A 25,938-nucleotide genomic window follows, 5' to 3' on the forward strand; every position below is an offset into this window, starting at 1 on the left:
TTCTGTCACAGAACACTGACCACTGGAAAGCCTAACAGCTTTGACTTGCAGAGATTTGAAAACTCTGCTTCTAATGTCTCACGATATGTCCAATCCTCTACCACAGAGGTTCTATTACATTACTGAAAGTGTGAGCTGAGTTTTTTCCCTGGTTCAATTTCAGTCTTTGAAAAGTCATGGGCGAGACACATACTGCTTCTTTATTAGCTTAAAAAGGGAGCCCTCTGCTGGTAGAACAGAATCAGTAACTTCTCCTTGGGAGAAAAGGATCAACTTTCTGTGTACTGTATTTCATTCATCTCCCACTATGTCCAAAGTATCACACAAACGTAGGATTCACTTACAAATAATAAATGGAACACACAGATGTTATAACAGCTTAGGAAATGTTTTTCACTTTCTTTAAGCCCTTTTTAAATTTTTTTTAACGTTTATTTTTTAATGAGAGAAAGAGAGAGAGAGAGGGAGGGAGAGGAAGGGAGGGGCAGAGAAAGAGGGAGACACAGATTCCAAAGCAGGCTCCAGCCTCTGACTTGTCACCACAGAGCCCCACGTGGGGCTGGAACCCACAAACTGTGAGATCATGACCTGAGCCAAAGTCGGACACTCAACTGACTGAGCCACCAAGGTGTCCCTTCCTTAAGTCCTTTTAAAAAAAAACTTGTATTTTAATGCCAACATTTATTGGAGACCCAAAGACTCAGCCACACTGCAAAACTTACACATGTAACTGAAAACTAACTTTACCTTGTGGAGTCTTCAAAACACTATGTCTTACTACTTTTCCTTTCCTCAAAGTTTTGTAAAACTCATTTCAGAGGCAAAAAGAGGCCACATTTCATTTCTCAGCAGGTGTGATCTTGTCAGGAAAAATATCCTTAATCATTAAAATACGTTTGAAAGAATAGACTGAACACTATCTCCCATGTGCACATCGCCATCAGACAGCGACTATCCCACAACCAGCTTGCACCCTGCACAACTTCTTTAAAAAAAAAATGCAGTGAGAAGGAAAAAAATAAACGAACCCAAATCTTCGTTTAAGGGTTAAATGAATACCTCCCTTCATAATTTTAACTTAACACGAATTAGGACAGAAGAGCCTTTCAGTATGATGCAAATTCTTTACTCCATATCCAGTGCTCTTAATGACCCTGCACTAAGGAAAACGTCCATTTGAACTTCTAAATAAATCCAGATTTACATACGATACATTCTACGAAATGTATAAAAGATGGGACCGTTGCTCAGCAGAATAAAGTACTCCTTCCCTCTCAGATGCTGTCCTTGCAGAGAAAGAGAAGACAGCACTGTGAAAACAAAAGTTGACCTATACCCCACCAATATACACACCCTGAAATGGGTTTCTTTTTCAGAGCACAAACAAAACTTCCTATTTCATGATAAAACCTAGTATGGCTTGCCTCTCTGTTTATTCCAACCCATCTAAATATATCAAGTTTTTTCAAGGTTTCATTTCTCACCTTTGAAACAACCCTCTAATGTCAGACCACATTTTAAACCCAATAAAAAATAAATCAGAGAAAAGTAAAACTCTTTGAAAGTCATTTCCCTCTACCTTAGTGCTTGCTTTAGTCTTGGTTGAAAACCAAGCCCAGTGCATTTAAAACAAGATTTATGAATCAGGCTCTTCAGGATGAATGTTTTGCAATGCGCCAGTGGTTAAACATTAACTCTGACAGGTGTAGAAGGGGCAGGAGGGAAAAAGAGTCATTTATTTTCCACTCCGGGCTTGAGGGTGCAATATTAGACTTCAATTATGCTGCATTAATATTTCTGAATATATCCATGAAATCTGAAATATGTAAATACACTTATAATGGGTTTCATTCAAAGGCACCCTGTGTTAAATGGTCCCAATTTTACCCTAGCTGCCCTATAGAAAGCTGCTTTAGCTACCTAAATATTAGTAGGGTAAACATAACACGTAATGATTCAAGAAAACCTGCTGTTCAGCTTTAGGTATTTTTAAGACTTTTAGTAACAAAGGGAACAGCAGACTATCAAAGTTGTGAGAACTTACTCTCTGTTCCACCTTTCAAACCTTAGTTTCCCTCCAAACATAGGGAAGATCCTTGCTTCAGTTTTGCTGGATGCATTCAATGAGTGGGTGTGCCAAAGCGTGTTGAAAGTTGGTTAGTTTATCAAAACGTTTTTACAAATTTTATTATGCTGTGCTTCGTTCTATGCTAGGAGGAGCTCAACAGGAGAAGCAGCCTTTGCCCTTGAGGAATGTAGCTGAGCAGATGAAAAGAACAGGAAGCACCACAGAAAAGTGAAGTTTAAGAAGACAAGGTGTTAAGGGCAAAGACCTATTTGAATGGGTTTACACTGCACACCCAGCAGGGAGAGACCTACTTGTGAAATGAAGTGGATGGGACTGCTGGGGGCGGGGCGGGGGGGCTGTGTTCAGTTGTGCGTTCTGTGCACTGCATAAGGGCATGTGGCAGGGGGAGCCGGTACTGAAATCCAGGCCCCTCTACTCACCAAGCCGCACACAGTGGAAAGGGCATCATACTAAATAAGGTACCTTCCTCCCGCCAAGCAGTGCAGCCATGGAGCAGCAAATGCCAAGGGAGAGGGTGTCTTTTGCAGATTAGCAGTGAAGCCCAGGCAGGTACCTGGAGGCCTGGCTCTGCTGGCTGGGAATGGGGGCTCAGTGGACAGAAGGGCATGACAGGACTCGGGAGCTGGGGCTGCAGAATGGGGGTGGGGGGGAGGTGCTCTGAGAGGTCCTTAAAAACCAGAGCTGGGCAACAGGAGAGAGAGGCTATAGGGTGGTGAGCAGCAGTACCTATCACCTCATTTACATCTCACAACCACCCCAAGAGAGAGGCATTATTCCCATTTCACAGACTAGAAAACAGTTTGGAATGGCTAACTTACTTGATAGGAACTTGGCAAATGAGTAGCAAGAGCTGAGTCAAAGCAGATCTATTTGACTCACTGTTCTTACCAGTGCAAGGCAGACAGAGCGATTCTGAGTTTTAGCCCCCAAAGCTATAACAACCGCCGTGGGGCTCCCCACTATATGGGGACCCACAGAAGCCAGTATCATCTATCTTTAGTTTCTTTCTTACTGGAAACCTCAGAGGACTTGGGACTAGACACTAAAAGCAGTCCCATTGCTCATGAAGCTTCTCAAAACCCAGGAAGCAGGTGCAGCACCAAGCAGCAGGCTGGGGTCCAGGACTAGGTCCCCCCTGCAGACCTAGCTCGGGCACACGTTGCTTGGGTAGCACCAGGGAGAGCTCTCAACCTCTGGGGGCGCTTCAGTTTCCTACTGAGCAAATGAAGCGTTGGACTATGCCTTTGGCTCTAAAATGATGCTTTCCACGACACTGTCATTGAAAACATTTACTACCTCGGGGCGCCTGGGTGGCTCGGTCGGTTAAGCGGCCGACTTCTGCTCAGGTCATGATCTCGCGGTCCGTGAGTTCAAGTCCCGCGTCGGGCTCTGTGCTGACAGCTCAGAGCCTGGAGCCTGTTTCAGATTCTGTGTCTCCCTCTCTCTGACCCTCCCCCGTTCATGCTCTGTCTCTCTCTGTCTCAAAAGAATAAATAAACGTTAAAAAAAAAATTAAAAAAAAAACCAAACATTTACTACCTCTTCAAATCTGGTGTATCCAGCCATTATTTTTGTACTTTGCAACTTATTTTGATTAAACTTCTGAACCTCGTCGAACTGGAATACTATTTCCTCTTTCCCTTTTCAAACTCTAGCAGTTCTTCCAAGCCCGTTTCAAGTCCTATTTTTTTCTACAAGCCTTTTCAGTCTACTCAGTTATCCTACCAAGTACCCATCACATTTCTAAAATTCTTTTTATATTCAGAGTAAGCACCCTAGAGCCTAGCACTTAGATCCTGTGTGCTAATGGTCTTATAGGAATTGACACGTTGCCTCAGTCATCATCAGTTTTGCCTATCACCTCAAGTTTTACCAGGTAAAAACTACAAAAGATGCCTGCCTATCTATTACATGATAGCCTTGCTTCCCTGTCTCCCCCTAAAATCATTCAAGTACTTCGTTCTTTTTTTTTTTTTTTAATGATTATTTTTATTTTTGAGAGAGAGAGTGCGAGCAAGGGAGGGCAGAGAGAGGGAGACACAGAATCCGAACCAGGCTCCAGACTCTGAGTTGTCAGCAGAGAGCCTGACGCGGGGCTCAAACTCATGAACCTCGAGATCATGACCCAAGCTGATGTTGGATGCTTAATCAACTGAGCCACCCAGGCTCCCCTCCAAGCACTTATTTCTATTCACAACAATGAAGGCAGTTCAAATGAATGATTTAAGACTGTTCAATGGAGATGCACTGGTGTTGCGTTTCCAGACCCCTCTGGTAATAGCACACGCTGGGGCAATGATGAAGGACTCGAGGAAAATGTCGGATTCCCACCAGGCCTAAGAAATCATTTCTCTAACCAAGAGTGCCCTGCCAATCATTTGCGGCAAAGCCACCCCTGAATACAAAGGTGTTCAGGACGACGTTCTTCCTGAAGTAGGTGGTGTGTTTCCACAAGTGAGGGACGACGAAGCCTCTATTTCATTCCAAAGGGCCTACAATTCCTTACAATAGCTGAGAGATACCACACAAAGGGAAAGATAGCTCAAACTAGGGTTTAGAGATTATTCGGGTTCAATTTTCTTGAAGAGGCTGCATGAATCTTGGGATGGTCTCGGAAACATTCAGTGCAGTGTTCATCATTCAACAGCGCTGACAGAACGAACCCGCCTGGGAAACTGGCACACCACTTTCTTGGAAGAATGTACCAGGGTCTATGACACAGCAGGCGGTCCGAAGCGCGCATAACGAAAATGGATGAACGTGAATGCTTTCTTTGGTGGAATCGAACTGAAACGGATAAGGACAAGGACGTTTAACCAGCTTACACCAGACTAATTAAACTCCACCCGTGACTCTCCCAGGTATGTAGGAGATACTCTTAAGATACTCCGGTTAAATTCACTGGTGGGTATCTATCAAACCTTGTCTGGCTGTTAGCTTTCCTACCTCCCCGTGTCCAGAGGGGCGGGCACTGAGAAGAGCGGCACCACCTCTGGCCCTTTCTACAAGCGGGACTCAGCTGTCCCTCCTCTGAGACAAACCTCCACATGTACACCATGGGCCAGGAGGGAGTGGGAGAGCACAGCCCTGCCCGTTGGCCCAGGGTCCTGTTTTGTTGTTACTAGTCTTCTCCATTCCCCGCCCATGTGTTTAGTCTGGGGTGGGGCCTAGTCAATAAAGGACTCAAGTGCCATGTTTCACACCTGCCCCCTGTCCCCGCATCACAGGGTACCTTTAACAACCGACCATGGACTCTTTCATACTGAGCCAAAAGGCAGCCTCTGAACACCAACAAAGAGTTCCCAAATCCATTAACAAGTGCCCCAAGTAGTTACATGAGATGAACCTTCTGGCCACCCCCTGGGCTAAAGTCCTTGGCTATTGTTGACACACTGCTCTGATGCCATTCACCTACAATTCAGAGTATCCCCACTGAACATCCTGCTTGTTGTGATCTGGAACATTTGGAACATACCACACTTGCCCTATATACTATTTCTGCTGCCTCTCTTACCTTTGGATACCATATCTTGAGCCTGCCCACAGCAGCCCTTCCAAATACTTGCCTCGTGAGTGGTTACCTACGCCATCCTTCAATCCTCACATCCTTCAATCCTTCAAGCCTAAGCCCTGCCTCTCGCAATCTGCACCATCCCACTGCGAACAACCAAGCCTGGCTATTTAACACCTATAAAAGCACAACTTAATTTCCCCTTGTTTAATTAACACTGATCAGTGGGTCCCTATGCCTGTTTATCCAGAGATAAATTTGGTAGTTTGTATGAGTTACCTATAACGAAGAGTAAATGCATGGTGTTTTATTTTAACTCTGGGCATAAATTAAGATACAAGCCACATTTCGACTGGTCCTGAAACTTCACTTACTGGACCCGAATCGTTATGCTAAATGACCAGCTTCTGTTGGCTAACTTCTAATCAGTATACGGCAAAGGAAGGTTGTTTAGACTTTCCACAGAAGAAAAATACATCAGTTTAAGTTAAATCCACTGCTAACATGGTCTACATTTCCTGCTTTGTTAAATGGCTAATTGAATGCCAGCCTGCTTTCAAAGAAGTGTCTGGCTTGCTCAAACTTGCTGCAGTGAACACCCTGGTTTCATACTGCTTGCATTATTGAAAATGTTTATTTTGACAGACATTTCTCAGCATACCTGCTTCCAAAACACACATTCCAAAATACTTGAAATTATATAGTAATTATAAATCCCCTACTTTAGAAGTATTAGAAAGAAAAACAAGAATGTCAACAACTAAAACGAGCCCCGTAATTTATGCAACAACGGGAGGCATCAAAGCTGACGGGAAGGGGGAGCACTCCCAACAACCCTCGTCTAAGACGGAGGTCACCTAAAATCCACAGACACTGAAATCCAGGTAACATTTACCATGTAGGATACCACTCAGCCATTCTGTCTCTAAATCCCAAGGCAAAACGTTATGGATCTCATTCTACAAGAAACTTCTGTTACTCCACAGGAGTTCTAAAGCCACCATTTTTCAGGCTCTAAAAAACGAACCACGAGAAAACTTGAGAAGTCCAAAAGGCATTACCTGGTGCAGGCTGTCGTTCATTCCACTCGGTCGAGATTAAAATTTCTATAACTTTTATGAGGTGTTCAGTATTCTCAGAGCTACAAAAACAGAGAGCTTGATTAGAAATCTTTTTTTCTCAACAACGAACTCATCTTCATTTCTACACATTCAAGTCAATGTGTCTGGTGTAAATGTGCCCATGAATCTGTGAGCGAGTATCTTCAGAATAAGGTTAATGATCAATCGATCCCCTCAGGACTGTCCCCATCACCCCAAAATACATGCTTCTCTCCTTTCGCCTTACCTGGCTGCTGGGAATCTGAAAAGCAGAGGGCTGAAAAGTTCAGAGAGTACTCTTGCATTCAGAAGATTCTTGCTGGAGATTTGAGAGAGCTTGAAGAAATGTTTTAGCAAATACTGAAGCGTAAGCCAATACTGATGAGGTATGTTAGGTGCCCTAATGAGCTTCTTCAACAGCTGGATATATTCTTCAGGGCTTTGTACTTCTACAGAGTTTAAAAAGAAAAAAAAAGAAAGAAAGAAGCAAAAAACGGTAAGAGACTCTAGATCTCAGTAGCTCAACACCTAGAACGTTCTTCTGCTCTAGCTACAGAAGACAAAGTCCTTTAAAACAAAGTCATCAGGAGCAGCAGACAGCACATTTGTTCTCATTACAAAAGGCTTTGTGAGAAAGGAGAAATCTCAAGTCAAATGGAAATGCAAGAAACTTTTGGTGTAAAAAACCACAAGAGGATGAGGGTGTGCTGGCAGAGATCTGCCCTCTATTGAGCAGCTCTCAGTGTGATTGGCTAATTCAGAGGAGCATCAGATAAGTATCACACGGTTTAACTTTGAAGGTTCCGAACCACAATTTCCTGTCCCCAGAGCACTTGAACTGAGCATTAGGCTCCTAAGCCTAAGAGCCCTCCTCTCTCAACACATTTTGTAATGGCCCCTCGAGGAAAATGGTAAGAACATCGCTAGTCAACGGTCCTAGTCCCTGGTTCCCTGAATCCCAAGATGGCACTTGGAACACTGTGGCCTTCAGTGACGTAGTGAACTTTGTTAGTACTGATAAAAGGTTAACAATTAGCCATTTCAACATGTGGACAGCCTTCCTAAGCAAACGAGAGTCTGGGTCTTCCATTGGACGCCCGGGTAAGGGAGGGAATTTGTGCCAAAGGAGAGGGTGTCAGGGAAGCGGCAGATTCCTACTAATATTTTCCAAAACAGCTCTCTTTACAGGCAGCGTTTCATAGAGTTTACATGTGCATCCACATCTCACTGTATGTTCAATGAGGTTTTCAGAACAGAAAACAAACCTTGGGCTAAATAAAGCATCTCATTGTAAACGGCTACTGGAATGACAGGATTCGGTAAGTCCGTAAGATAGCGTTTGAAAGCGTCTCCTAAAACTTGCACATCGATCATTTCCAAGTCCACGGAGGCGGCATCTAGGACAGAAACATTTTAAAATGCATTTCAAACATTGTATGCATCGGCAGGGCCAATTTTCTGTATGTGTGACTAAACTGTGACACATGAAAAGTAAGCAGTATGAGGACAGATGTAAAAGATTTCAGTGGTTATCAGCAGGGTTTCTCACAGGGGTTGCTCCTGGCATTTCAAACAGAACAATTTTTCTTTGTGGAAGTCCGCCCCTTAAGTTATAAGCATTTAGCATGATGGCCTCTCCCCAGGATGCCAGGGGCACAGGCCCAGACTCTGGATTGACAACAACGAAAAACAATGTCCCCATTATAAGCTGAATTCATATGCTGAAGCCCTAACTCCCACTATCTCAGAAGGTGTATTTCACGATAGGGCCTTTATTTTTTTTATTTTTTTTTTTTAAGTTTATTTGTTTTGACAGAGAGCAAGCGGGGGAGGGGCAGAGAGGGGGGAGAGAGAGAATCCCAAGCAGGCTCCACAATGTTAGTGCAGAGCCCGATGCGGGGCTTGAACTCACAAACCCTGCGATCATGACCTGAGCTGAAGTTGGACACTTAGCCGACTGAGCCACCCATGTGCCTTCAGACGGGCCTTTAAAGAGGTGGTTTTGTTGAAATGAAGCCATTAGGGATGAGCCCGGGAGGGGTGGAGAGAGAGAGAGAAAGAATCCCAAACAGGCTCCACACTGTCAGTACAGAGCCTGACGCGGGGCTTGAACTTTCAAACTGCGAGATCATGTCCTGAGCTGGAGTCGGATGCTTAACTGACTGAACCACCCAGGTGCCCCTGGTATCCTTGTAAGAAGAGCAAATTTGGACACACAGAGATGCCAGGAGTACACGCATGGAGGGAATGCGGTGTGAGGACACAGTGAGAAGGTGGCCATCTGTACACCAGGGAGAGAGGCCTCAGAGGAAACCAAACCGGCCTTGATCTGGGACTTCTAGTCTCAAGAACAGTGAGAAGACAGGTTTGTGTCTAAAGCCACCCAGTCTGTGGAAGGTTGTCATGGAAGCCCTGGCAAACTAAAGTAGCCCTGCAAATATTTCCAAATACCTTCTGGAGGGTGCTTCTGCTCTGAGAAGAGTTCTGTCTAGGGATGGCTAATCACAGAGTAAATGCTTCCTAAAACCTCCACAGGAAAGCATAAAATGCACATCCATTAAATTTCCTAAATTTCGAGTCGCTAAATACTACATCTCACAATTAATATATATTTAGCTCAACAGAGTGTCTGAACAAACAGTAAGATATACAGAATTTTAACAGTCAATCTCAAGAATAGTCATAAAAATATTTATAACATTTTTAGAACGCTCCCCCCTAATTCTGACAGAGTATTCTGATGAGGATATGACTCATCTAACCTGTGGGCACTGACCTAGCTCAGAACAAAGAGAAGACAAGCACATCTGTCCAGTAAATTCCTCAGCTGGAAAAGAGGTCAGGCAATTCAATAACGGGGTGATACTAACCCAAACCACTCTGAGTACTCAGGGTAGAAAAAGGTACCATGTCCAGCAGAAAGAGGGGATGCTGGGGCAGGAAGGACCACAGGCATCTAGATCTGAGGAGAACCATCTAGCTGCTGCTGAAGGACTGCACACCCAGTGATGTGACGGCTACCTTGAGGAAGAGTGTCTGGAGATGTGTGTACTCAATGGGCAAGAGGTAAGCTGATGAGCAAAATGCTACATTTTTCAACAGCTTTATTAATTGTGGTGTTAAAAAGAAGTTGGAAAAGGGCGCTGCTGGAAGTGAAAATAACACTTCTGGTAATTCCAATTTTAACGGTTAGAAATGTGTGAGACATGATCAAGAACTAACATAACCTGGTGACTGACTGGATTAGGTTGTGGCCTCGGAGAGAAGGAGAAGGAATCCACTCAGTCCAAGGTGTTCAAGCTGGAGGAGAAGGTGGTGTCCTGGAGAGCCATGAAGGGAGTGTGATACTATCAATCACTCCGGGTTGAAACTGAAGTTACCTAAGGTCTTTAGGCACATCGTTATCATAGACCCAACGCGCCCCACTATGTAGGCAGAACTTACAAAAGAATCACGCAACACCAATGAAGCTAAGAAAATTCCATCTGGTAGAAAATGTGGTAGGGGAAATGGCGGAAAAGAATTATTAATCTCAGGAAGTGGAGAGGTAAAGGCTTATATCACCTAAGTGTCCTACAGAGAACTACCTGCGGACTTACCGCATCTCTAAAAGGGTGGCAGAGACAATATTACGTCTTTGCATAAAGGATCCACATTAGAAGGAACGCAACTACTAGAAACTGTGTGTGCATCACTCGAGGAACATTCCACAGCCTCTGTCCACTTCACAAGCTGCTGGACCCCACACCCTTCACACCCTGTACACTTCATTTACTAGGTCTCTTTGCCCAGAAAATTAAAATTACTTAATTTGCTCATCATAAAGAATGCAATACCATTTGGCGATGTGCTATAAGATAGTAAGATGTTCAGGATTCTGCAGGGCCCTCCCTCAAGGGAGGGCCACGTCTCTTCCATGACACTTCCCAGACAGTACGGTAATTAAATGTCTCCCTGCTAGACTGAGAGCACCTCAAGGTCATGGGCTGCGGCTCTTTCCTGCTCCCCTCAGGGCCCAGCACATAGGACGTGCTTGCTCAATGTTTGTGGACTGAGCTATAAAAAACCTTAGAGTAATGTTAATTCTCCTAAGACCTTCCTGAACACATGAGATGTATTCCAAAGAGCATTTTATAGCCTTTGAACAAAATCATCTTATTTCAAGTCTTGGGAATAGTCATTGGATAAGCTCACCTTATGTCAAATCCACTAGAGTTGATGACATAGATTTTATTTTCTGTTACTGTAGCTTCTAAGGCTCCTTGGAGCTTCTATGATTCTGCAAATCCCCTTTTCTGCATTATAACCATCCTAACAAGCTCTTCTAACAGCCACAGGCATCGGTCACGTGATGACTTTTGTGGTGAGCTAGGCGAGAACTACACCACTTTGGGTCTGGGATGGGAGAGTTGACATCCCTCTGCAACCTCCCTTTTCACTGAGTCTGCTCAGGACAGGTAACTAGTAAGCTCTCCAGCACTTCAGCCTCCCTCCCAATGGAATGGAGTCCCCTTCCCAGCTCACCTCTCCCTTAACTTAGTAGTTCTCAGTTGGGGTTTTGAATTGTTGCCCCACCTGAATTCCCAAGAGATGTCTGGCCATATCTGGAGACATTTTTGATTGTTACAACTTGGGGACAACGCTACTGGCATCTAGTGAGTAGTGGACAGGTGTGCTGGGGCTAAAAAAGCCTGATTTTTTTTTTTTTAAATGCGGTATAATTAACATATAACCTTATATATGTTATTAACAACATAATGATTTGATATTTGTTTATGTTACAAAATGATCATTCACAGGAAGTCTAATTAACATCCATCACCATAGTTACAGGGTTTTCTTTATGATGAGAACTTTTATTATTTAAAAGAAATTTTTTTAGTGTTTATTTTTGAGGAAGAGAGAGAGAAAGAGTGTGAGCGGGGGAGGGGCAGAGAGAGAGGAAGACACAGACTCCGAAGCAGGCTCCAGGCTCTGAGTTGGCAGCACAGAGCCCTTTGTGGGGCTTGAACCCACGAGCCAAAGTCGGATGCTTAACGGAATGAGTCACCCAGGCATCCCTGTTAGGAGAAGTTTTAAAGAAAAGGTGTGCTTCAGGATGAGGCACCTGCCGAGGTGGTTCAGTCAGTTCAGCATCTGACTTTTAGCTCAGGTCATGATCTTCTAGTTCCTGAATTCCAGCCCCACATCAGGCATTCTGCTATCAGCACAGAGCCCGCTTGAGATCCTGTGTCTCCCTCTCTCTCCTCTCCCCATCCCCAGCTTGAGGGCACGCCCTCTCTCTCAAAAATAAATAAAAACATTAAAAAAAAGAAAAGAAAAGAGGGGCGCCTGGGTGGCTCAGTCAGTTGAGCATCCGACTTCAGCTCAGGTCATGATCTCATGGTCCATGAGTTCGGGCCCTGCATCGGGCTCTGTGGTGACAGCTCAGAGCCTGGAGCCTGCTTCGGATTCTGTGTCTCCCTCTCTCTCTCTGCCCCTCCTCCACTCGCGCTGTCTCTCTCTCTGCCTCTCAAAAATAAAGAAAACTAATAAAATTTTTTTTAAAAAGAAAAGACCTGCTTCAGGTTAAGAGAAACCAAAACAATCAGGAGAAAATTCAAATGAGAACAACAAAGAAACAATTCACTGGGGGTCAATACAGTGAGGAAAAAAAAAACAGTACGGACCTCTGAGTTGGAACAATTTGGGTGTAAATCAGAGTTCTGCCATCAGCAATAACTGACATCACAAGGGTAATATGTAGATGAAATAAAATAACTTAGTACTAATAAAAGTCGGATGTTGTCCTTCACATCTATCCTTTTCAGACATTGGTAATTCACAAGTTTGGTTAAAAGCCATGAATTCCAGGGGCGCCTGGCTGGCTCAGTCGGTTGAGCGTCCGACTTTGGCTCAGGTCATGATCTTACAGTTCATGAGTTCAAGCCCCACGTCCGGCTCTCTGCTGGCAGCTCAGAGCCTGGAGCCTGTTTCGGATTCTGTGTCTCCCTCTCTCTCTGGCCCTCCCCCACTCATGCTCTGTCTCTCTCTCTGTCAAAAATAAAATAAACATTAAAAAAAAAAAGCCATGTTTTCTCTCTCTCTCTCTCTCTCTCTCTCTCTTTTTAGTGTAAGTGATTACCCTGAGCTTCCTCCAAGGTATTACAATATTTTTATGGACTGAAAAATCCTCAAGCTATAAAAAGTCCGAGGATCTACTCCTAAATTTAGATAATGTTTACGCTTTCTCTTCTCACAAAATTCACTTTTTTCACACAGAATCCAAAGGAAACCAGTTTTCTACCTGTGTGATTTGCTCTCAAGTGGGGCAGAAAAGCTGCCTGTCAAAACATACTGTTGACGTAATTTTGGTTAGGTATTCCATCTCAGAGGTGAGGTGAAGGTTTTTTTTTTCAGCCTAGCCTGCATCATCTGTATTCAGTCACACTGAAAAGCTTAACCACTATTTCTCAAATAACTCTCATTTCATCGGTCTCTGATGTCTAAACATTTCCTGTGACTGTTGTTCAGTTTGACCAATTTTCTGACCAAAACATGTATCTCAACTCCAACCGGCTAAGGACAAAATTCACTGTTTCTTTCCCACTCTGGTCAGGCTGTAAGAAATAAAGGTATGTCTTTCACCTACAGCTTTCTGCCAGTCAGCTCGTACTGACCCATTCTGGAGGTGAGGCAGGATTTGCAGCTGTCAGGGGACATGCCCTGCATGTGCGTGACTCTGGTTTCCATGCACAAAATAAAAATGAAAGTTTGAAAAAATTATTTTCAAACTTCAAACATCTGGGTGGTGCATTTCAAATGAAACTATTTACTGACAGAGATAGAATCTTCGTTTTTCCCAGAAACATCTTTTCTAGAAACTTTCATGAGCTGCCTCATTTGAAAGCTGCTCAACTTCAGAGTTTTTCATTTACTACATGCTCTGCACAAGTGTATGTCTCAAAGACCTTCCTCCCCAACAGGGTTTCATTCTTTCGGGTTCCTAAATCCAAATTCGGTGAAATGATGTGAGGCCGAAAATTATTTTTCTAAAAAAAATTCTGGGAGGGAATGAAGGATCGGAGGGATTCTACAAGTTGATACAGAAGATGATCTGCCAGAATGATGGCCAGTGAATGTATTCACATTTATAGTTTTATTCGGTTTGGCAAAGGAGAGAGGGAACAAAGAGTAACGCCACCATTCAATTGGTTGAATTAATTGATGTCCTTTAACCAGTGGTGTGCAGGAGCTGGCCTGCTCATCACCAACTACGCTCAATTCTTTCCGAGTTGGAGTTTAGTGATAACATGTTGGCAGCCTGAAACCAACCACGGCGGGCATACTTACACCACGGAAGTGGGCAACTGGTACAAACCAGGGTTCCCCCACCTCCCTGAGAGGGGTTTACCAGCACACCATTGAATATAACAGTATCATGCTGTTACTTAATATAAACATGGCATGAAAAAGCAAATAAGCATTTGGAAGGAAGGAAGGAAGGCCAAGAAGAAAAAAAAAAGGGGGGTGGGGGAGAGGAAAATGGAAAAGGTCAGAAGAGACATTTGTTAAATGACACAGGCTTATAAATATTTTTTAAGCTGATCCAGATGAATTAGATGTAGCCAAATGCATGGTCAGAGAAAAGATGGTGGATATGCAGAGCCAGAGAAATCCCAAGAGGGTGTTTCTCTCCTCTGCAATTCCTGCAGGGCCCAGAGGCTCTTAGCTGTGATGACAGCCAACATGCCTGCAGGCAGGCACACACACCCCAACTCAGGAGACAAACATCAAAGGTCAGCGCTGGTTTGGGCTGTTACCATAATAGGGCAGAGGGAAGTGTGTGTGATTTCTGAGCTTCCTTCAAACTCAGAACGCTGCATGATAGAGTTCAAGTGTTTTTGTGTGCTTTACCTGAAACAGAAAGGTAAGAACCGTGTCTCCCATTCGTCTTTCTAGCTCCATGACACTCACCACAATCAAGAAGCTGTCGTAATTCTGCTGGGTTGCTGGAGCTCTGTGTTCTGTATAAAGTTGAACATTCCAGACCTAAGACACAAAACAGACTGAGCATGCAAAACACAGCTCTCTGGAGAACCTGTGGGCCGGCTGCCAGAACGACATTCCAGTTTCCAGCTCCTATCTATTCTAGATGCATGCACCAAATATTCTTGGAAGTTAACTCCTGCTATTAATCGTAGCTGGCATGTCAATACTTTTGGTGAAGTCGTCTGGCCACGAAGGAGCAAGTTAATTATATTTATTAAATTGTGGAGAATTTAATAGTTTCCATACAGTAACTACATGTTAATATGGAGTCAGGAATCAGACCAAGGCTGTTTCCCCAGGACACAGCAATAAAGAGCTTATGTGTCTAGCACAAGTTGGCGAGAAGCTTATTTAACGAATGCCCCACAGACAAGTATAAATTGTAATACCCATGAAATAAGGACATAACAAATTAACTGATTCTCTCTATCAGCCGATTACCTTTCTTTTCAATGGCTTCCACTAGCTTCACAAGAAGAGGCGGAGCGATGTCAGGAGGGGCAAACTGCTCAGCAAGATCTGGCAGAGCCAAAGCTGCGAATGAACAGAATCCTACAATTAGATTATGTTTAGGTGGGGGCAAGCAAATGCATTAGACAACAACGAAGAAAACCGAAATACAGAACAGTTTAGTTCTACCTGACACCAGCAAACTCAGGCCTGAGCAAGATGGCGCCCTGTGCTGGGCCCTGCACTTCAGAGGGCTCCTCTCTGGGCCTCCTCCAGCCGTGCCTCTTCCTGCAGTTTAAGGAGTTTTGGGGGCCCAAGGGCAAGGCCTACTTCTCTCCAGGGACACACTCAGAACACTTAGCTAGAATCAGGGAATTCCCTGCCCAATTAGCTTCTCAAGGCCTCTTCCCCAGGTCCATCCTCCCTGGGGCAGACCTCCCTGCTGGGGTGTGCCCCTGGGCCTGAGGCAGTTGGGTTGGGGGCTGGGTGGGCAGGACTCAGGGTAGGATGGAATGTGGATGTGCCAGAGCCCCCGCAGTGCAGGGCAAGACTAGGTTGGGTGAGTGGTCAGCTCTCCCCAGATCACCACACTCCGTGGCAGAACTGAAACCCGAGAACTGGCCGCCTGGCCATTATGAAGCAACAACTTCATAATATCCAGGTAGGAGGATGGACCAGCTTTTACTCAACTGTTCATTAACATGACTTAGAACTTTAAAATATTCAGACACAGGGCATTTGCAAATGATCACTGGCCACATGACATTAATTCCAAATTAAGCCCCTGGATTTAATTTAACTTGCTACCGAAGCCTTGGTTTGCTCACATATATTTTGGTCGGTTAGTATCTTCAGAAATGTGATGTTTTCACAAACTGTTTTTCCATGCTTTATTTATGTATTTTACCATTCCTGGTGATTCAAGAAGAAACTAACTGGATAACACACCAATAATGGCCTTGAACATTACATTAATAATTGTATTCTCACTCCAAAAATACACAAAACCATTTTAAGTAAAAATATTCATCTCATAATATACCAGAAGAGGGAGCTAAATATACTCACCTTATTTTTCTCAAACTGCAAAATACACGTAAATGACAGTCTATATAAAAATACCTACAGGTGCAACCTTTTTGTTAGCCTCCAACATGTAACTTTTTAGACACTTAAGGTTCATCACTGCACCCTCTTTTCTAGGAATAAATCGTTTATATAACTTAAGAAAGATGAAATATTTATAATTTTGTTTCAGGGAGATTTTAGTGTCATGATTATTATACGTCGTTTATTATGCTAAGCAAATTTCTAATGAAGCCCATCTTTCTAATACCAAGAATCATCACGTAACAAGAAACTCACAACACATAAATCAAGTAAAATTATTTTCGATGCTGCCCTCAGAGGGGGACATATGATTTATGTCGTTTTACAAACCCTAAACCCTGCAGTGTAAGAGCCTGTTAGACTCCAATATGCCCTGGGTCAGACACATGTGGTCTTGCCACTAACCTCTACTGGCCATTTAAGTACTCAGGATAAAAGGATAAGAGCTAAATTATGGAAGAAAATCCCACAGCAGCACTGTCCAGTCAAACTTTCTGGGAATGATGGAAATGTTCTATTAGCTGCGCTATCCGAAAAAGCAGAGACCAGCCAACTAGCCACATGCGGCTAGTGAGCACTTGAGATGTAGCCACTGCAGCTGAATAAATGAATTTTTAAAAATTGATTTAAACTTAAAAAGCTCTATGTGCTAGCGGCCACCATATTAGAGAGCAGGGTGCTGTATGTCCTGAGCACGGACATATTTGTCAAGAGCAAATGAAAGATTCCTGAGTTGGCTTTGTGCAACTAAGACCCCACCATAAAGACATGCCTGGGGACAGGACATCTGGGCGTAGGGCTAAGTGACATCTGTACTCAGAGCACGAAAAGTCTGTCACAGCTTCCCAGGTGACTCCGTCCTACTGCAACACCACTTAAACATGTTATGGACTTCATAAAGCCAGGACAGACAGGCCACTGACCTTCTAGACCGTTACTAGGCACAGGGCTGAGTGGGAACTTCACCTCTCCTGTGTTCCCTGTACCTACCGGAGCCTATACATCACGTGGAGAACCTGCTAAGAAGAAAGATTCCCAGGTACGACCATAAACCCCCAGAATCAGAAAATCCAGGAAAGGAGCTACTAATCTAGTTTGGAGTAGTACTAAGTTTTAGGACATGCTATTATGATAAGCAAATTCATGTGGGTAACCCCCTGAAAAAAACCCATCAGTGACATCCCCCAAATCTCTAAATGTTAAAATGTCAGTATATTTGAGAAGTACCGAGAATACAAATCTTGCAAGTTTCATGTGGTCTTTTTCATCAAAAGTATTGTAAAATAAAAAACGATACACCATCAAATAAAAGAGCATACCATTTCATTCTCTCTGATGAACTATAAACTACTTCCTTTTGCCTCAGAAAATTATCAACTCACAAAAATGTCCTCCCCCATAAATGCCTTCTATGCTGAACCAAGTGATATGTATCATCCCAACAGCACATGTAACAGAGGCAAACCTAAAAGTAGAAATGGTGTAGAGAAATATCAGTAAGAATTCACTGCAGTGTTTCTCCTTGGCCTTCTCAAACTTCTAGTTCTCACTTATTAGCACACGCCAAGATGTAAGAAGCTAAAGATTAACTAGTAAATACACAATCCCACATAGCCATGCAACACTCGCCTGGCTCTGTCCCCGCCCTCTTAAGTTACTTAGGCCCTTTTTTTTTTTTTTTAATTAAAAAAAATCTTTAAAGTTGGCACCTGAAAATGGAATTACTTAATAAAGGTTTATCTCCTTCCAGAATCTTATCAACACAATCATTTCTGCAGGCAAATTTGAAAGTTAAATTAACTGATAATTAAAGATTTCACCTAATTGCGATTCAAATATGCACCCGGCAGTTGTTAGATTCCTGGGTTGGCAAATACGACATATAAAAGGGTTTCCATCTATTTGTTCACTTTGGCTTGAAGAAGAAAAAAGGAAAAAAAGGAAAAACCTTCTTTCTTTAGTCCTTTCAAGGTTTCTTTGGCAAAAAAAAAAAAAAAAAAAAAAAAGAAATGGTAGTTTGCCATCAGTATCCCGAGCTACAAAATATCATGTGTTTCGCTCATAAACTGTTACTTCAAGGTTTTGAAAAGCATCATGATAGCCATTGGGTACCTATAACAATTCTGGAACTTTTCTCAAAGAGCACACCACAATATGAAGAACAAAACTAGATGCATATATAAGGAGTATGGGCAGTCTTCTTATAATAGAGCTAGTGAATTTCCCACTGGGTTTTTAATATTGCTAAAAGCTGTATTACTCAAATGTCTGAATCACTGATCCATTGCTGATTAAGCCTTTGCAATGGGAGTTTTAAAAGATAAATTTCATATGGAGAGACCCTATTTTTTAAATAACAATTCAAGGATTTCCTATTCTCTAGTACAATATCTGTGATTCAATCTGTTTCCCCTTAAAAATATTTAAACATAGGGAATGCGAAGTCCTACCCAAGAAGCTTTTCAAGTTCACATTTTCTCCTACGGGTAAGAGGATCAATCAACATCAAAAATCTAAAAAAGTATTCTAAAGCAAACTATTAATTATTTCAACAATCCTAAAATCAATGATTCCTCTAATTTTATTAAGTACACAAGGTCGGTATTTCCTTTTCCATTACATTCCATTTTAAGAAATTCTAACAGGAAACTATAATTGCGAGGCATTGCCAAATTTGGCAAGTTGTTTTCTGAAAGGTGCATGATAAAGCACCACGTTATATACAACAACAGATTAAAACATAGTGGGACTAAAAAAGAAAAAAATACAGAATATACAGATCATCTACAAAACACAAAATCACACAGCATGATCCTCATGAAGGTGATATATACATTTTTATTAGGTTTTATCATTCAGACAAATTTTTTTTAACTGAATTAGGAATGCTTTTTGGCTCTGAAGCCTGCTGTAGCCAGTGTGTTAAGTCTGAGCCAAGCCCACTCTTAAGAATCTGGGTGAATTCACAGATTCCCTTGCGATAGTCCAACACCAGTTTTTGACTGAGTGGAATCATTTTCCATCAAAAGAAATCAGCATTACTTAAGGAGAAAGGAGACAAGAAAGAACAGTAGAAGGGTCCAGAAGTGGTGAAGCAAGACATATATTGTTTCAGAAGAGGAATCAAGTCTTCAACACCGATACAAATACCAATGAATTAGGTGTCCCCGGTTGTAGAAAGAATTTTTTGATGACACCTCAGATGCTGCATTTTCCATTAGTTCTATTTTTCTACCTTAACCCTGGTGACAGCCAATCACATGGAACAGAAGGGAGCCTTCTTTCCAAACTCAGACCCTTCCCAAACCACTAACCCGGACAGGCCTGAACAGTCCTTGGGCACCAGCGGTGTGTGGGAGACAGTGGCATTCCTCACATTAAATGGTGCCAACACGGCTACAAAGTGCAAGATGAAACCGGCACACAGCTGCACCTTTTGGAGGCGGTCTCCATAAAAAAAGATATTTCAGAGTCAGTGCCTGGCAGGGACGAATGGAAAGTTTAAGCTGAAATTCTGGGACTCCAGAGACCGCCCAAGCCAAGTATTTCATTACTTGATGGAAGTAGCTTGGAAGTACATGAAAAACTGCCACTTACCTTTTAAAATGTCATACAAATACGCAGAAAAGAAAGTATATGTGCTAGGCGTGGATCAATATTAAATCAAGATGTGTGCCGATTAACTGTTGTTGAGTCAAAACTTTATTTCGGCCTGAAAGAACTTCTCTCATTGTTTCAAACGAAAAATGTACATTCTGGTGGGCAAAATCTGAAACTTTGCAAAGCACATTCACATTTTATGTCCATAACGGTTAATATCCCGACATTTAAACTTCTTAAGCCCTACTGGAGAAACCACAACAAAGACGGGCTAAGATAGTATAGCTAAAAAACTAAAAGCAAAAAACCAACATGGGTTCCTCAACTTTGGAACGCACCTGTTGAATCAGAAGTAATACAATTATGAAAAGCACACGTTTAAAGCCAAAGAGACTTGGGGTTTAATCTCAGGTATGCCACTTACTGAATGTATTCTTGGGCATGTTAATTAACTTGAACCTCAGTTTTTTCATGTGTAAATGGGCATAATTAAGAAGGTAATAAGGATTAAATGAACAATATAAATAAACATGGCAGGCACAGTGCCTAGTATGCAGAAAGCACAAACTAATGGTTAGGTGTTATTAATTTAGAATTATTTATGTAATCTTTTTCACTACTAATAGATTTTCTATTGTAATGGCAAATTTTAAGACCAGACACTAGTATAACGGAGACAGAATTTTCAATACTTTTTTTAAGGTGGCAAACTAGAAACATTTTGACAGAGTAGATATTTGCATTTTGCCTTTCTTTCACTGAAGCATATGAACGGTATCTTTTCAGGAGTCGTATCTAAAATATCACATTATTTTCAATATGTTGCACTTTCCCCCCAGAAAGTCTCCCCTATTTGAGTTATACTTCAGTTTTCTGAACAAAAAGGAAAAATGAAGTTGGAATGGTACTGAACTTGGGGGAAATAGGGACTTTTTTTTGAGGAGGGAGGAAAAAAAAGGATGGACAAAGAAAAAAGGAAGAGCAAGTCGATGTGGAAATAAATCTCCAGCCATAGCTACATTATTTTCAGAGATAACTAGTCAGGGGGAATTAAAACACTTGTCAACACATTTAAACAGTAAGTTTGCAAATCTTTTCAGATACTCTAATTAGTCTTTAATATCTTTATCTTTTCCCACTTATCCCTTCTGCTCCACAGCTTAAAAACAAATGAAAGGGATTGGAGTTCTCTGCCCATTTAGTTTTATTTCTAGACCACAGCCTCATATAGGAAACAAACAGCACTCAAAGATCTTATTAAACCTAAGAAGACATTACAGTTTTGCTTTGGATGGCCTTAGCTAAAAATTCAGAGGTAAGAGATCACTGAAATGATTGTCATCCCCTAGAGTCTGATTTAAAGATTACAATTTATAGTATATAGAAAAAATTAAAATACTGGTCAGGAGGTAAATGAGGAAGAAAGGAACTCATTTTTATACTCCTGAAAATAATTTATAGGTGAGTCCCTGGGAGTTCTGGGACTAATGACTTATAAAAGAAGTTGGTCTTTTGGTCTGTTGGCTTAGAAAGATTTCACGTGAAGTGTGACTGAAAAGCCCCAAAAGGGAAGGAGAGAAAACAAAACCACATAACACACCACAAGGGGTACTGACCATTCGCTGAATACTAGGGAACATCAATTAGGAGCCATATTCCCACCAAGACATGGCATTCATTTTTTTATTCATAGCCATCCAAAGACGCAACGGTCCTTATTATCCCCACTCAAAAGACAAGGAACTTGAGCCTTAAAGAAACTGAGTCATTTGGTCAAGGTCGCCAAGCTCGTAAGCAGTGTCTTGAAGTTCAGTTTGTACCTGTTTTTCTCCCCCCAGAGCCTACAAGTCCCAGTTGAGGACAGAACCCTGTGAGAAGTTTTCCAGAATTTTCAGCAAGTCTCCTGAATTTAAAAGGAGACTGCGATCGTGAATGGTGTTGCATAATGCACAGATATGTAATGTTCGATCCTGCAGGCGAGGAGCCCCAATACTTGCTGGTGTGCTCAAGTAAACTTATCCTAGCAACACCTGTTTCAGCACTTCCTCCAAATAAGCTAGGGGGCACCTTCTCCCTCACTAGATAATATTTTGAAATGCAGGTAATTAACACCAGAAAGAGAAAGCAAAGAGAGTCCCTTTAGTGAGGAGAGAGGCAGGGGCTCCAGGGAACCTGCAGAGGCACTCACTTCTCTCTCATTTGTGTCTGGTAATAGATTTCACAATCAAACATATAAAAATACCATGTTAAAAAAGCAGGGTCTTCCAATGTAGTCCGAGAAGCCCCCATCTCTCCAGAATTAAAGATCCTCTGATCAGGAGAGCACAGAAGTGAAAGAGAAACTGTAACGATTTACTTTCCTGGGGAAAGGAGAGAGCTGAAAGAAGCTTCTTGATCCAGGCTGGCCCCTCACTAACTGCGCAGAAGCAGGCTGCTGGAGGTCCGAGGCGTAAGTGCCAAAGGAGGGAGGAGCTGCCACAGAGGCAAAGTTGTCCAGCCGGGTGGCACCAGCTTCCTCACAAAGCCTGGATGGAAACCAGAGGAAAGAACCACCAGACTCCATTCTAATGACGACAGAAAGAGGTGGGCTTTTTCTCTGACATTTGAAAACATACCAAAAAGTTGAAAGAATTGTACGGTGAGTGCCCACGTAGTCTCCTCCTAGATTCTACAAGCAACATTTAACTAATCTGTCGTATTACCTATTGATTCATCAATCCACCTTTCTTTCTGGGAAGCATTTCAAAGTAGGTGGCAGAAATCAGTTGCTGTGGACTGAACTGCATGGGGCACCCTCTCCCCTCATCCATGTGATAAAGCCTTAACTACCATCAAGACAGTATTTGGAGATGGGATTTTTGAGAATTAAGTTTAGATGAGGTCATGAGGGTGGGGCCATCATGATGGGATTAGTGTCCTTCTAAGACTCCAAAAAGCTTCCTCTTTCTCTCCCTGCCCTAGGAGAGAGTAGGAAGAAAGGCCAACTGCCTACAAGTCAGGAAACAGCCCTCACTAGAACCCAACCATGGTGGCCCCCAGAACTCAGACTTTTAGCCACCTGGACGGAGATGAACAAATAAAGGCCTCTTGTTCAAGCCATTCAGTCTATGGTATTTTGTCATAGCGGCCCAAGCTGACCAAAACATCAATACACTACACCCAAAGGAAGCAAGGAAACCTTAGGTCTAGAAAAAAAAAAAAAAAATCAGTGGCAAAGGCTAATTCCGGAGAGTTAGTAAATATCTTCTGAGTGTCAGAATATTCACAAGGGCACATGCTTCCTAAATTTTACTGAGCATACTAAAAGCCCAATTCAGACAGATCTGCGTGGGCTTCAGGATTCTGCATATCCGACAAGCTCCCAGGTAAGGCCCATGCTGCTGGCCCTCGGAACACACTTTGAGCAGCAAGGATGAGCCCACCAGTCCCAGAGAGAAACTCCAGATCACGGTGGGACAGCGAATCCCAACAGCTAACGTTCCACACTTGATACTTATTACCAACGCGCCCTGGGCTTCAAGGGCTGGTTTTATACCAGATCCCAGGAGCCCAGCATCGAAACATGTGTCGGACAGATGACAGGACTAACTCAGAGCTTCTACCTGTCAAATCTAATTAGAGCTGATATCATACCTAATTACACATCCAAAGAGAGATTAGCAGTAGAGGCTCGGCTGCTCTGTGCGCCTGGGCACTGCTTCGTGTGGGGAGAGGGGTCACGTGGGTCACGACTCGACAAAGTCCCGCAGTAAATTCAGGCCAAGAGCTAAGAAGTACCCACCTCCCCTGACGTCCCCAAGAAAGCTTTTCCTAACTGGTCACGTTCAAGAGGACTCAGGTGTTCAGATTTTGGTTGGAGGAGAGGAATAGGAAGTATTCCTACAAACACTACTATAAGCCCTACTACTGCTACTACTTCTACTACTGATAGTACTTGTGTACTTAACACTTAGTTTTGGAAATTGTGCTCAGGGCTTTGTGGGGTTTATCTCATTTAATCTGCACAACCCTGTAAAGGATTATAACTGTCCCCACTTTACAGAGGAGGAAAGCGAGGCTAAGAAAAATTAAGCACGTTTTTTTGTGCCAGGAGTAAGTGGTAAAGGAATGATTTTATAGACCAAATCGACTTCAAAGCCAGCAGTAACCACTCCAGGCATCTCAGGTGCCTCCTCAGGCAGACGCACTGCAGGACTCCATTCTGGGGGTTACAAAGCCCTGAGCAGAGAACAAAGATGGAAAAGCACTCGTCAAGAGAAGACACGCACAGTGACAACCCCTGTGACAAGAGGTGGCATGGGTTCAACTTGAGCTTGGGCTGGCAGGCCAGCATCTCGCCATCACCTCTGCTCTATCAGGATTGAACCCTTGCCAGTTCACTCAGCCAGGCTAAATATTTTGAGGACAGCATTTATTAAATATTTTCTCATAAGGCTAAACTAAGCACATTCTTCCCCAAGGATGTAATGGGTTTTATTGAGCTAAATATAGTTGGCTAACATATCACTTTCGGCAAAGGTACAGATGGACCATAAAGAGCCCAGCAAATAATTTACAAATACACATAACATTGTCTCAGGGGGATACAAAAAGAAACGGATGAGCCGTCCATGGGATTGCGAAGAAAAAGAAAATAAAGCAAAAAAGAAAAGGGGCCAGAAAGTACTGGACGGAAAATTCCTTATCAGCTACTGCAGAAAAATTACATAAGAACATGTCTATTTGGACAGACTAGTTCAATTAAACATATTTTTAAAAATCACTGATACATAAAACTAAGTTATCCATTTATAATAAAGCAATTGGTAACAAATTTTAACAGTAAACACAACCCTTAATAATCATGAGCAACTGGAATTAAAAAAATAAAATAAAGCAATATCCTTTCACTACCTCAAATGTGATTAATTCTGGGGGGCTAATATGTTCCCCTATCTCACAATATACTATGATCACTGTAAAATTATTATTCACCTCTCAACTACAGAAATTCATGGACTTACGTTGGCTGTGACTTTCCTTTTAAGGGTAACAATTTTAGATGGTTCAATTTGGGCAGCAGTTGGACCATACCATTACATTCTCAAAAAAGACAGGACAATACATAGTCTTATATGCTACAGAGACTTATTTTTGCCAGACCCAACTACCTTGTTTTAAAGACTGTGATATACAGGAGACCCTACAGACAGAAGCAAAATATAAAATGCGTTATCAATTACAGAAAGAAATCGGACCATGTTCCTACAAAGATTCTCAGAAACTAAACAAAACATATAGATGGGTAATGTATGAAGAGTGGGCCTATTTTATAATTGCTTAAAACAGGGGGATTAAGGGGACCACGTCAAATACACGAAGAGCAAAACAAACAAAAGAAGCGACATCAAAAATTAGGCTGGCCCCAGATACGAAACTATTCCATCAGTAATTCTAATGAACCCCTGAGGTTCTTGATAGAAAATACACTGTAACAGTCTGTAGATTTCACACTGCTGAAACTTCTCAGGCACAGTCCGCATGGTAAAGAAAATGTGGGCTGCCTATAACGGAAGTCACTGTGATGTTGTTAATGAAAAAGTACCCCTGGAAGATGGACGCCCTGGAGGGACTAGCAATCCCTGACCACAAAGGGGTGTTCCTTTCTGCATTCTGGTCTCAGAGCCACCTCTGTCCTAACCACCGTGACGACCTGTGCTCTGCTTCTCTGGGAAGCCACTTGTATCTTCCGTTGGAAGGGAAGTGATAGGGCCTGAACCATGGGACGAAGTTTTGTACATTTTGTTCTATCAGATCAGGCCTCAGTAACTTTATGAATTATGAGCTGTCAACTTTTTTTCATCTGCTATAGAATATGCTTCTTAGAAATCGGTGCTATAAATAACACAACAGATGTTTTTTGCTGGCTTCAACAGGAGCTTGGGTAATTTTTTTAAAAGGGGCTAGAAGTTAAGCGAATTAAGCCAAAAGGATGCACTAGGTTTCCCCCTGTTGGTCACTCTTTGCATTATGCTTTTGAAGTCCCAGATTCAGTGTAGCCCATAAAA

General features: G+C 42.5%; 1 protein-coding gene across 1 annotated transcript in view; it reads right to left on the bottom strand.

Annotated features, from left to right (window-relative positions):
• The window catches only part of PIK3R1 (phosphoinositide-3-kinase regulatory subunit 1), an 86,395-nt gene that overhangs the window by 14,440 nt on the left and 46,017 nt on the right, over positions 1 to 25,938 (bottom strand). Inside the window, exons 3-7 of the mRNA XM_019463115.2 lie at positions 15,173 to 15,265; positions 14,657 to 14,731; positions 7,966 to 8,097; positions 6,948 to 7,149; positions 6,662 to 6,741 (exon numbers count right to left, since the gene is read on the bottom strand). Coding sequence (XP_019318660.1) covers positions 6,662 to 6,741; positions 6,948 to 7,149; positions 7,966 to 8,097; positions 14,657 to 14,731; positions 15,173 to 15,265 — 582 coding nt within the window. The remainder of the gene's footprint in view (positions 1 to 6,661; positions 6,742 to 6,947; positions 7,150 to 7,965; positions 8,098 to 14,656; positions 14,732 to 15,172; positions 15,266 to 25,938) is intronic.

This window comes from Panthera pardus, unplaced genomic scaffold, assembly GCF_024362965.1.
Source record: "Panthera pardus isolate Hobbes unplaced genomic scaffold, ASM2436296v1 HiC_scaffold_2, whole genome shotgun sequence".
Classification (NCBI taxonomy): Eukaryota; Metazoa; Chordata; class Mammalia; order Carnivora; family Felidae; genus Panthera; species Panthera pardus.